Source organism: Candidozyma auris, chromosome 5, assembly GCF_003013715.1.
Source record: "Candidozyma auris chromosome 5, complete sequence".
In the NCBI taxonomy this organism is placed as follows: Eukaryota; Fungi; Ascomycota; class Pichiomycetes; order Serinales; family Metschnikowiaceae; genus Candidozyma; species Candidozyma auris.
Genome location: NC_072816.1, coordinates 750758 through 763562, shown reverse-complemented (window position 1 = coordinate 763562; position 12805 = coordinate 750758). Strand labels below are relative to the sequence as shown.

Here is a 12805-nt window from a genome sequence, read left to right as displayed (position 1 = left end):
AAGAACATATCTTCGAAATCACGTAAAAACAATCACTCAAAATTATTTCGTGTCAAAAGCACTATCAATCACCAAACCCAAATTTATCAGAAAATTGACGCAACAAAGAATGAAGTCGGACCATTTTGGTTGGAATGATAATCCAATGCTACTTGACAGGTTTTCGAAAAAAATGTCAACTATAACCGAGTTCTGCTTTTCGACTGGCCAATTACCGGAATGTGGTGTGCTTTCATCAATGGTCCCCGAGCCACGCAAAACAACGCACGCTGTACCCAATTGTTCACTAGAGACTGGGTGTTTTGAAGCGCATTTAGAATGCACAACCCAATACTGATTATGCAAGGCTACTTAAGCGTACGTGCCGCGTACTCTGGTGGCTGCGAAACTCTCCTCTGGACTCACAAACCCGATCGTAGTCAAGCTAATCAAGTTGACTAGCGTGGGAACCAATACCCATTGGTTTGGGCTCATTTGTGTAGCTCTTATCCCCCGTACTTTTTGGAAGCTGCAAAAGCATCAATTTTGTTGAAAAGTATCTGACGAATTGCAGCATTCAACCTCTCACCTTTGAAGCCTCGGTTCTAGTACTGCCTCTTACACTATTCCTTGACTTATTACTCCACGGTAGCTACTTGCCTCTGTTCGTCAACTGTCCCAGTCCCCTACACATCAAGAGCTCAGATGTGAACAGTTTTTGTCAGCACCATGCATTCCTCTCAACAATACAATTGGGAATCCAGACGTGTGTGTGCTAAAGTGTTCCCGCTTGACAGCCACTTGATAAGTTGTGGCTCACAGTGTCAAAGTCTTATGGGTGTGGTTCCTCCAAACTTACACTATCCCAGTAGAAAGAGTAGCTGTAGCAAGGCGACTTCTACCACAAGGAAGACGCTGGCTCGACCTTCGAGTGCTTGTGATTGTTGACAAGAATATCACTACTGCTGAACAAAAATGAAAGGTTTTTCCCAGCCAACCTTTTGTGATTCCCTGGGTCCACTTTTTGCGCCGCACCCTTATCACATTGGCGAAGAGGAAGGTCGCATAATCTGTCAAGGTGATGCTCGAGACGATCAAATATGTGGAGGTATAAAGCGCCTTGCAAAGTCGCCATGTCCAGAACAGCCAAGCAGCACAAATAGTACCAGCAAGCGGAAAATGGCCATCAAGCACTTCGACACGCCCGAAGAATTCGAAGAGATTATCAAGACACTGCAGCAAAACCCAGTGTTAGTGTACTTTTCTGGCGAAAACTGCGGTCCCTGCCTTAGAGTGGCACCTTCGTTTGAGGAGTACTCCAACGAGTTTAAAATCGATTTTTACAAGACTGAACGTCCAAGAAAGGATGGATACATTGATATCTTCAGAAAGCAGGATCCCTTCATCCAAGCGTATCCCACATTCATAATCTATTACTATGGCATAGCCTTTGGCAAGATCTTGGCCAAGCAACCCGAGCACCTCAAGGACTGGATCCACTTGATGCTCAATGTCTTGGGCAAGTCCGAGCTAATTGCTAATAAATCCACTGAATAGAATCATAAATATTATGTTTTTTTTTTGTATACTCTCACCTCTGTAGACTTCTTCTAGTCCTGGCGCCCATACTGCACTCACCTAAAAAACTCGGAGTCTCGGATTTCTTCAAATCCACCACTCATAGAAAAACACACCCGCAAATGTCAATTGCCAAAAAATTGATCCCGTTGGCGGTGGTGGCAGCGCTAGTGCTTGCTGACGATATGGACATGGATATGGACGAGAAGGTCGAGTTCCATCCGGTCAATGCGGGCTCCAAGACGTTCCACTGGATCACTACCTTATTCTTGCTTTTGATCTTACCGTCAGTTTCCTCGGTATTGGCGTTTGCCGAGGTTTTCCACTTGGCTTCGGTATTCCATATTGTTTCTTTGGCCTACTCTGCGCTTGAGTCGTTGTTCTTGGACTTTCCTGATAACGTGGACAATCATGAGAATAGAACCTCCAAGGGAACCAGCTGGTTCTTGACATGGGAGCTTGCTGCAACGGTTTTTCTCGGTACATTAATCAACGGCTCCAATATCGTCATGAACAAGTTCTGGCCTCAGAAGGCTCAGTCCTTCTCAACATCGTCCAGAATGGCCATACGAGCATACAAGACAGTGGCCTTCACTTCTGTCTTGACCGGCTGGGTTCGCGTTTGCATGGCGCCGGTGGCCCTTTTTGGCTTTTGTTACGGCAAGGCCACGGGCCAGTGCATTGCTCATGGAATCATGGGTTCTTCCTTTATCTTGTACGGGTTCGTTTTGGCGTGGGTCCTCACAATCCCATGGATCAGAAACCACCGCAGACTCAATGGTGATCCCAACGTGAAGAGTCAAGAGTTCTGGGACTCGACCATCATGTGTCTCTGGGGAATTGTCAACACTTTCACTGAACACAGATGGGGAAGAGAAGAGTGGAACCATGGTGATTACCAGCATACCTCCATGGGTATCATATGGTGGTGTGGTGGACTTCTAGGAATGTGGCTTTCGAGGAAGAATAACACCAGAAGCGTTGTTCCCGCGTTGCTCTTGATATATACGGGCTGGGCGATGTCAGATCATTCACAGCACTTGGTGATCTCCACAAAAGTTCATGGTCTATTCGGCCTCGTACTTATGTCTGGTGGACTCTCAAGAATTGTTGAAATTTGCTTCTTGCTCAATGACAATGGCGCTACTGAAAACGGCAAGATTCTCACCTTTCAGCACATCCCACCCTTCAGCTTGGTTCTCTCGGGGATTTTGTTCATGTCTGCGAACGAGGAGCAGCTCAACCTCGTTCACGACTTGGGTGCTGACCATTCGTCATATATTTTAGTGGTGAGTGGTGCTGGATTTTTGATCTACTTGTGGATGCAGATGCTCCTCACATTGTACTTGCATTTAGTGGGATATGACGAGAACGGAGAGCTTAGTAAGCTTGATGGGTATGCCAATATCACATCTGACGATGTGGACAATTTCGAGCTTGACGACTTGAGTGACGAAGACACCCGTGAGGCAACCGCATAGACTGACAAGGGACTCATGATATAGCTGTCCCTACTTTTTGAGAAACTTTGAAGTGCTTGAGGACTTCACAATCGGTATCATGTCCACAGCCGATGATCTGTTTACTTGACACCTCCCTGGCACTTAACAATAGATTCTACGAGAGAAACTTCTCTGTATTGCCGGTTCAATGGTCAATTTCGAGCCTAAAAAAAAAAATATGCTGGTAAGCCGTGCTAGAGCCTTCTTCAGATACTATCAGGCAGGGCTTATATTTAAGACTGCCAGCTTCCACATATAGAACGGGTACAGTTGCTTGAAATCTACTTCTCTTAGTTACCACACTGAGTGCCTCAAGCCCCACAGTCAGATACACAGGCAACACTACATACTATCCGATCCTGATTTGGACGAAAACCCAACAACGCAAGAAGTACATTAACTCATTTAACTAGCTTATGTACCAATAAGTCCAATTCAATAGTAGCACTAGCGCTCGCTGACAACAGACACCCTTCTATTGGCTTTCGCGACCCCATACTCACTCTATCACCAATATACATTCACCTCATCTTAGTCATCTTCAACAACTCACTATCCTCTTCTCTCCAAATGAGTGCCATACTCTCTGCTGACGATCTAAATGATTTCATATCGCCAGGAGTCGCATGCGTCAAACCAGTGGAGCTGGCAAAGAACGATCAGGAAGCGGGAGAGGTCGAAATCCAGATAGATGAGAACGGGAACCCACTAGAGATCTCCAAGATCGACGGAAAAGTCGCTGCTCTTTCTCCAGCACAGATCTCGTTGGCAGACTGCTTAGCCTGTTCTGGATGCATCACGTCTGCCGAGGAAGTTCTTGTGGCGCAACACTCTCACGAACAGCTACTAAAAGCCATACAAGAAAACGATAACAAGAAGGTGTTTGTTGCTAGTATCAGCCACCAGCTGCGTGCTTCGTTGGCTCATGCCTACAAGCTTCCAGTGGGGGAAATGGATCGACTCTTGGTGAATTTACTCGCAAACCAGATGGGCTTTCAGTACATAGTGGGCACGGCCTTGGGCAGAAAGCTTTCGTTACTTCAGGAGGCACAAGGCGTTATGTCAAGGAGACTGGCGGATGGCAGCTCCAAAGCTCCTGTTTTACTGTCGATCTGCCCCGGGTGGGTGCTTTATGCCGAAAAGACCCATCCCTATGTGTTGCCTATGCTCTCTACAACAAAGTCTCCCCAGCAGATTACGGGCTGTCTTCTCAAGACACTAGTGGCGAAGGAGTTAGGCATCTCAAGAAGCGACATATATCATCTTTCGATAATGCCGTGCTTCGATAAAAAACTAGAGAGTGCTAGACCAGAGAACACACCGGTGGAAACAGCGGCGCCTGACGTTGATTGTGTTCTTACAGCGAAGGAGCTCGTCAACCTCTTGGAAAACCTGAAGTATGAGCTCATGCCTACGAATGCCGCCAAGATTGCGTCACAGAACGCTAATATTTATAATCTAATGGCTCCTTCTCTCTGGCCACACAAAGAACTTTCATGGGCAAACGACTCTGGCTCGCTGTCTGGAGGCTACGCCTACAACTATTTAATGCTCACCAGGAACCACATGGTTTGCACTCGGCCAGAAACATACCTGGAAGCTGACTTCGAGGTGGTGACCATAGAGGGCAAAAACTCTGACTTGTACGAGTTAAGACTCATGCATAAGCCCAGCGGGCAGAAAATCGCTTCTGCAGCTGTGGTAAACGGTTTCAAAAACATTCAAAACTTGGTAAGGAAACTCAAGCCAGCTCCTGGAGGAGCTTCCAAACAGGGAAAGGTCAATCCTCTTGCAGCCAGAAGAAGAGCAAGAATGGGCGCAAAGAATGGGTCTCCAGCTTCAGAGGCAGCTTCAGACACTGCTGACGCCTCCAAATGTGATTATGTTGAAGTCATGGCGTGCCCGGACGGGTGCATCAACGGGGGTGGCCAGATCACGCGACCACAGGACATTGCAGAGAAGGAATGGCTTTCACAGGTCAAGGATATTTATAGAGATATTGGTACAGTGGACATCTCGAGCATGGACAATGCAGAGATGGCGAAAAAAATGGAGCAGTGGGCAGAAAGCTTCTGCGAAGAGAGTCAAATACCAACAGAGCGGCTCTTTGCCACTCATTTCAACGAGGTCGAGAAGCCTACCGATCCAAATGCTGTGCTTTTGGGTGCCAAATGGTAACGGGTTTGTAAATAGGGAATGGAATCACGGGACAGAATGGTATCAGTAGTCTTCAAGTCTGCAGAACGATCGGAGTCAGTGAGACCTGACTGCTTGTAAGTCCACCATGGCTCGGCGATCTCCGAGGACCCCCCTTTGCTTATGGTATTAATGTTAGCTTCATTGCTTACATTTGTTTTAGGGAATTTTTCTACCTCTAGCACGGGCCAGTTTCTTCAAGCTATTCTGGGCACCCTTGAGTAAATGGTGATGCTCCGCAAGACCCATAATATTGTCACCTTCATTACCAAATGTAAACGAGTTACCAACCTCCAACATTTCAAAACAAACCATCGACTGCTTCAGCTTTCCAACCTCTAGGCTCTTCCACGAACCTCGGCTCTTTTCGTGTGGTCCACGAGTTTCGCAGCCAAAATCCACTGGACCAAATACACCCTCGAGGGCCCTTCTAGAAAGGCACAATAAAATGGGAACCTAAAAAGAAAGAAAGAAAGAGAAAACCCTTCGTTTTTCAAGATAGCACCCCTATGTAATCCCTAATTTGACGTCCTCTTCTGCTATTTTTGACCATTGTCCTCCCGCTGAAGGTTTTTCACCTCTCTACATATTCCCCATTCAAGGACCTCCACATTGTTTAACCTTTTTTCGCGCCCATACAGAACCCACTTCTAACACAGTGTCAACCACTCATCCTCGAAAACCACCTACACTTCTAGAATAAAATAGTAGCACGATGAAGCTCCTGCCGCTCGTTTTGCTCCAGTGCCTCGTGGCGCTTGCAGCAGCGTTCGCCGTGCCCGCCAAAGACTACGCCCAAAGACAGTATTTTGTTGTCGAGATCGACCACTCTCGCCTGGGCAAACCCTTGCACGATTTCATCACCAAGCACCAAGACTATCGCTTTGAACACCCTGTGCGTGGATTAGACGACCATTTCGTGTTTAGCGTGGAACAGAACCACGACCATCTTGCCATGTTGGGCAACTTCAACCTGGATCCTCACAACCTCATCAAGAGAGCCCCTGGCCTCGAAGGGGCGTACGACTCCTTGACGCTGCATCCGGGCTTGAAGCTGGTGCACATGTTGCACCCCAAACGGCTCGAGCGCAGAATGCCCGTGCCCATCGAGTTTGACTCGGACCAGATGGACCCTCGTGGGGTTGACATTGTTGACTCTCTGCAAGAGGGCTTGAAGGAAGTCAGCGACAAGCTTGACATCAACGATCCGCTATTTGTGCGCCAGTGGCACTTGGTCAACACTCGTTATCCTGGAAATGACGTCAACGTGAAGAACTTGTGGTTGAAAGGGATTACGGGCCACAACGTCACGGTCGCTGTTATTGACGATGGCTTAGACCACGATCTGGAAGACCTAAAGGCCAACTTCAACGCTGAAGGGTCGTGGGATTTCAATGACAATACAAATTTGCCTACCCCCAGACTTTTTGATGACTACCACGGCACTAGATGCGCCGGTGAGATTGCTGCGGTCAAGAATGACGTGTGTGGCATTGGTGTGGCATACGAGGGCAAAGTGGCTGGTATCCGTATTCTTTCCGGTGCCATATCTTCGGAAGAAGAGGCTGCTGCCATGATTTATGGGTTGGAACACAATGATATATATTCCTGTTCTTGGGGCCCCAGAGATAACGGTAAGACCGTGGCTGCACCAGATATGCTTGTTCGTAAGGCAATGATCAAGGGCATTCAGGATGGCCGCCAGGGCAAAGGTGCTGTTTACGTTTTTGCTAGCGGAAACGGTCGTCAGTATGATGACCAATGCAACTTCGATGGCTACACTAACTCGATCTATTCCATCACCGTGGGGGCTATCGACCACAAAAATCAATGGCCCTTTTATGCCGAAGCATGCTCTGCCGTCATGGTTGTTACTTATAGTGCTGGCTCAGGTGAACACATTCATACTACTGACATCAAAAAGAAATGCTCAAATACCCATGGTGGTACCTCTGCAGCGGCTCCTTTGGCTGCGGGTATCTATGCCTTGGTATTGGAGGCGAACCCCAATCTTACTTGGAGAGATGTCCAGCATGTATCTGCCAGAGCCGCAGTGACAGTTAACGAACATGATGGAGAATACCAAGAAACTGCTCTTGGACTCAAGTACTCTCACAAGTATGGTTACGGTAAAATTGATGCCGAGAAACTCGTGGAGGAGGCGAAGAAGTGGAAGAATGTCAAGCCTCAGGCATGGTATTACAGTGATAAAGTCCAAGTGGACAAAAGCGTTAAGTCTGGCCCCCTCGAATCCAGTGAAGTGATCTCTAGCTCTTTGAATGTCACAAAGGAAGACCTTGAGCTCGTGAACCTCGAGAAAGTTGAGCATGTCACTGTCACTGTAAGCATTGATTCCACTGTTAGAGGTCAGATTCAAGTGAATTTGATTTCACCTCATGGTGTTGTGAGCAAACTTGCTCAGAGAAGGGCCCTAGATATGTCAAGCAAAGGTCTTCAAAATTGGACATTCCTGTCTGTTGCGCATTTTGGCGAAGACGGAGTTGGGGAGTGGAAGCTAGAAGTTTCTAGCTCTCGTGGAGAGAATGATATCAGGTTAAAAGACTGGCTGATTCGTCTTTTCGGAGAGTCCATCGATGCCGATAAGGCTGTCAAGTACGATATCACTCGTGACTACGCGGCTGAGCGCCGCGAGTTGCAGAAGAATAAGTCTAAGTCGACGTCTTCAACCGAAACAGTTACCTCCACCACAAGCCTGACGACCTCCAGTAGTACTACACGTGTTGAAGCCACTGCTACTTCTCAAGAGGCAACCACTTCTTCTACCGAAACGACAAAGACGAACGAAAAAGAAGCTGAAAAGACAGAAAAGCCCGAGAAGCCCGACAGCTCCGATGACAGCAGCGACGAGGACTCTGATAAGGAAGACGACAAGCCAGAAGATGGAAAGCAGGACAACAATAAGCACTACGCTGCAGACCATGCTGGCCAATACTTCATGGCGTTGGCAGTGATTGGATTCATAATCGCCATCATCACGATGAAGTGCCACAAATCTCCTGGTAGCACGCGTCGTCGTAGGAGAGATGATTATGAATTCGACATCATTCCAGGAGAGGATTACAGCGACAGCGAAGAGGACGAGAGAGACTCGCTCGATTTGGGGACTCAACGCGAGCGTGAGCAAGAGACATTATTTGATGATTTCAATGCAGAAACCTTGCCTGATTATGAAGACGAGATGTTTCAGATTGGCGACGAAGGAGACGCTCATGAAGATGACAGAGATTCTCGAGACACGTCCAAACCAAAGGCCAATGAAGAGTCGCTGAGTGCTGAAACTCCAGAAAGCTACCACGAAGGCAGCGAACGCGGCAGTCAAGAGGGACTTGTTGACGGTGAAGAAGGAAGGTAAAGCTTGATAAGGCAGCATGGCAGGCATCTCTGCAGGAGGCTCGTCCTCATCATTGCCGTTATAGGACAAAGGGCCGAGGAGCGGCTCCTTCGTCCCTTTAGCCGAAAGGAGACAACGTGCAACGGATGAGAGGCTGAAGGACCAACGGAGTTAGCTAGGTCCCATCTTCTCCACCATGAGGATCCTATTTTCGAAATCAACCTCGGCTGGTGACCTATAAGGTTCAAATCGGACGTTGATGTCGGTTCTCGGGTAATCAAACAACGACTTTGATATGCCGATTAAGCATGAGCAAAACCTACTATAAGACATTAGGGGGTTAATTTGCATCCACATAATCAAGGATCATGACCGTTGTGCACAAGGCAGTAACGAGATTTCGGTACCATGCAAGCTGCCAATTTGTAATCACGGCACGTGAACATTTAAAATCCGCAAGACATTGCACCGAAGGACCGGAGGGCTAGACCGCAGAGAATTTGAAGAGAGGTTGAATTCAGGAAGCAACGGATTATTTATGCACGCCACGTAATCGGAGCATTCGATCGCTCAATCCCCAGAAGTTCCCGTAATAGATTGAATTGCAAGCATAACTTGAGCAATCCTAATGACAGTGCGATCATCGGCGAGCTATGAGTAAGTTTGCGTGAGCTTTGCGAGTAACTGGATGTTGGGCCAGTGTGCAGTTCTCCCTTAATATCTCGCATACCATTCTTAGTGCGACCTCATCATATATAACCGCAAGGCCGGGAGTTTTTTTGGTTTTTTTTTTTGCTTTCAGCAACAATTGCTTCTTAACCAGCTTTTTTAACCCCTATCTTCAATCTACTTGAGTCAAATCTTTTGATCATGTCAACAGATTCGTTTGGCGACCACGTGTCTATTGTCGTTTTCGGCGCTTCCGGCGACCTTGCCAAAAAGAAAACCTTCCCAGCGCTTTTTGGTCTTTACAGGGAGAATCAATTGCCTCACACTGTCAACATTATTGGATACGCCAGATCAAACTTGACAACTGAGGATTTGAGAGAAAGAATCAAGGAAAACTTGAAGTTGAAGGATGAAAAGGCCAAAAGCAAAGTCGACGGCTTTTTGCAGTTGATCTCATACATTTCAGGCCCTTACGACAAGCCAGAGGGTTTTGAGAAACTCCATAAAGCTATCGAGGATTATGATTCAAAAAACAAGGTGAAAAAGTCTGAGCGCTTGTTCTACTTGGCCCTTCCACCATCTGTGTTTACCACTGTGGCCTCTCATATCAAAAAGTACGTTTACCCAGAGAACGGCAGAGTCAGGCTTATCGTTGAAAAGCCGTTTGGTCGTGATTTGGAGACATCCAGACAATTGCAGAAGGACTTGGCGCCACTTTTTACCGAGGAAGAATTGTACAGAATCGACCACTACTTGGGTAAGGAGATGGTGAAAAACTTGTTGGTATTGCGTTTTGGCAATGAGTTGTGGTCGGGTGTATGGAACAACAGACACATTTCATCGGTGCAGATTTCCTTTAAGGAGGCTTTTGGCACCGAGGGAAGAGGTGGCTACTTTGACCTGATTGGCATCATCAGAGACGTCATGCAAAACCACTTGTTGCAAGTATTGACTCTTTTGACAATGGAAAGACCTGTGTCTTTTGATCCAGAGGCAGTGAGAGACGAGAAGGTTAAGGTTCTTAAGGCCTTTGACAAGTTTGACCCTGAGGATATCTTGATTGGTCAGTACGGCAAATCAGAAGATGGTACCAAGCCCGCCTACTTGGATGACGAGACTGTCAACAAGGATTCCAGATGTTGCACCTACGCTGCTTTGGCTGTCAACATTCACAATGAGAGATGGGATGGTGTTCCATTCGTCTTGAGAGCGGGTAAAGCTTTGGATGAGTCCAAGGTTGAAATCAGAATTCAGTTCAAGCAGGTTGCCAAGGGCATTTTCCAGGAGATTCACAGAAATGAGTTGGTGATCAGAGTTCAACCAAATGAGGCGGTGTACACCAAAATCAACTCGAAGATCCCAGGCATTTCTACTCAAACATCTTTAACTGACTTGGACTTGACCTACTCCAACAGATATTCGAAGGACTTCTGGATTCCCGAGGCTTACGAAGCATTGATCAGAGACTGTTACTTGGGCAACCACGCCAACTTTGTCAGAGATGATGAGTTGGATGTTTCCTGGAAGTTGTTTACGCCTTTGTTGGAATACATTGAATCCGACCTGGCTCCAAGACCAGAAATCTACCCATATGGCTCCAAGGGACCTCATGGTTTGAGACAATTTTTGACCGACCATAACTATGTCTTCTCTGAGGCAGGCTCCTACCAATGGCCCTTGACCCGTCCAAACGTGAAGGGCAAGATTTGATGGCAATGAACGGCAGATTATGTAACAAAACGAACGAAAGATGAGATAGCTAGGTGTAGTGATGAGTGTAGAGTTTGTGATAGTAGAGATAGTTACGGTATGAGCTTTGAAATTGTCAAGTTTTTAGTGGAACCATCAGACATCCATGGAAGGTCTATCGGCGGTCACCGGCATACTAGATTGGGTTCTAGACGTATGCTACCGTGGAAACTGCGAATGTTATGGGATATTTCATCATCGGAACCACAAGCAAACTTGGCCTAAAGTTTAAAATCAGATTGGACCCTTCACTGCATGCTTTCAGATGTCAATCACGACTGCTGCCCAACGACAAGAAAGTAAATGAATCAGAACTGTTAAATACTGGCAAGTATAAGCCCGCAATGAAACACCAGGTCGAGCCCGGTGCATTAAGCTCACTGCAAGCGCTTTTCAACCCTGTCGTCATAGTCGAATCGGACTGGGAAAGAAGAGACTTAGTTTCCTCATCTTCAAAACTTTCTTCGTCGTTGTTCTGGAAGCAAAGAAGGGACTGAGAGCAAAAAGCTCGCAGTAAAAGGTCCAAACGACTTCAAATTCACATTGAAGAGAAAATATGGATAATGTAGTGGATGGAAAAATTTAGAAGCGCGATGGCTTCTACATTTATAGTACAAGAGATGGTGATATATGCAGGCCTCGTCCACTACTTACCCGCCCACACGCTTGTTAGGTTATATCATATGAATCAGATAGCAAGAATATTAAAAAATACGGCTCCTCTACATGGGTCGAGAAGAGTCAGTTGAAGATCTGTGTTTTTGACTTATGAAAACTATAGAAGTGTTTGGGTCACTGACAAAAAATGGCTGCAAAATCTATTGACACACGGCCTGTAACACTTCTGAAATGCAACACATAGAGACTTATTAATTCTCCCGTCAATGGGGTTATCAAACCTCTTCTTTAGTTGCTCCGATCTGGCCTTAAGATATGGGAAATTACGTTCGCAAATGCAAAATCGTCAGTTTGCGAGAAGTACTAGACTACTGGCAACGCAAGAGCTGGAGAACGATGATCTTCAAATTCTTGGAATTTGAACTTTTATTCATTGAAGAATATTCAGGGTGATTACTTTTCGTTGAGTCTTCGATTTTTAAAGTTATCGGTTTGTTTTATCAAGATTGAGAATATGCGCAGAAAATATAGAAAATCGAAAACTCGGTTCATTCCTCTGACAATAATTTGATTAAATTGAAGCATCTTCTTAGCTTAGAATCAAATCATTCAAATTCACAATCTCTGGACTCGCTACGTATTCAGCATATGTGTATCCTTGCCTAAATCGCTACCTATCCCAATAGATCAAGCTCAGTAGAGGAGTTTTGCTGTCAATAACGACTTACTTAGAAATTAGACGACCGTTTGCCTTGATCTAGGCTTAAGGCTATCTAGTTCGTGTATCCAAGTTTCAACCTGGAATTGTCGGCGAGTCAATCATTTGCAGCAAGCCTCTCGAAGTCTATTCTCGCTACGAACTGCCGATATTCACGAGCACAACACCAAATGTCCAATATATACCATATACCTCCAAGCATGCCAATTCGATACACCGTCTACAACGCGAAGTCTAAAAAGAAAAATTGACAAAGAAGTTGCCTTATCTTCTTCAAAGGTGTTTTCATTGACACTTCCCATCGCCTCTCATTTCAATACGTATGTTTCCGTTGCATCGTTAAAGAAAGCCAATCAACAGAGACCACGTTGAACTTCTTGCGCTATTGCGCACTGAAGCACCAGAGCCGTGTTAAGAGAGTCATGTCACTTGGACAGATTAAGT

General features: G+C 46.2%; 5 protein-coding genes across 5 annotated transcripts; all 5 read left to right on the top strand. All coding sequences in view use genetic code 12, as the record gives it.

The window, feature by feature from the left end:
• Positions 1 to 1158: 1158 nt before the first annotated feature.
• Positions 1159 to 1536, top strand: CJI96_0004604 (thioredoxin family protein; the record flags this gene model as incomplete). The annotated part of the gene is made up of 1 exon (XM_029036856.2): positions 1159 to 1536. One exon carries the CDS (start codon positions 1159 to 1161, stop codon positions 1534 to 1536), a length of 378 nt encoding a protein of 125 aa, XP_028888953.2.
• A 143-nt stretch (positions 1537 to 1679) lies between these two features.
• On the top strand, positions 1680 to 3038 carry CJI96_0004603 (uncharacterized protein; the record flags this gene model as incomplete). The annotated part of the gene is made up of 1 exon (XM_029036855.2): positions 1680 to 3038. One exon carries the CDS (start codon positions 1680 to 1682, stop codon positions 3036 to 3038), a length of 1359 nt encoding a protein of 452 aa, XP_028888952.2.
• A 591-nt stretch (positions 3039 to 3629) lies between these two features.
• NAR1 (iron-sulfur cluster assembly protein NAR1) lies at positions 3630 to 5237 on the top strand (the record flags this gene model as incomplete). Its single annotated transcript, XM_029036854.2, has 1 exon — positions 3630 to 5237. One exon carries the CDS (start codon positions 3630 to 3632, stop codon positions 5235 to 5237), a length of 1608 nt encoding a protein of 535 aa, XP_028888951.2.
• Positions 5238 to 5970: 733 nt separating this feature from the next.
• Positions 5971 to 8628, top strand: KEX2 (kexin KEX2; the record flags this gene model as incomplete). Its single annotated transcript, XM_029036853.2, has 1 exon — positions 5971 to 8628. One exon carries the CDS (start codon positions 5971 to 5973, stop codon positions 8626 to 8628), a length of 2658 nt encoding a protein of 885 aa, XP_028888950.1.
• An 849-nt stretch (positions 8629 to 9477) lies between these two features.
• On the top strand, positions 9478 to 10986 carry ZWF1 (glucose-6-phosphate dehydrogenase; the record flags this gene model as incomplete). Its single annotated transcript, XM_029036852.2, has 1 exon — positions 9478 to 10986. The coding sequence occupies one exon, from the start codon at positions 9478 to 9480 to the stop codon at positions 10984 to 10986; it is 1509 nt and encodes a 502-aa protein (XP_028888949.2).
• Positions 10987 to 12805: the final 1819 nt, after the last annotated feature.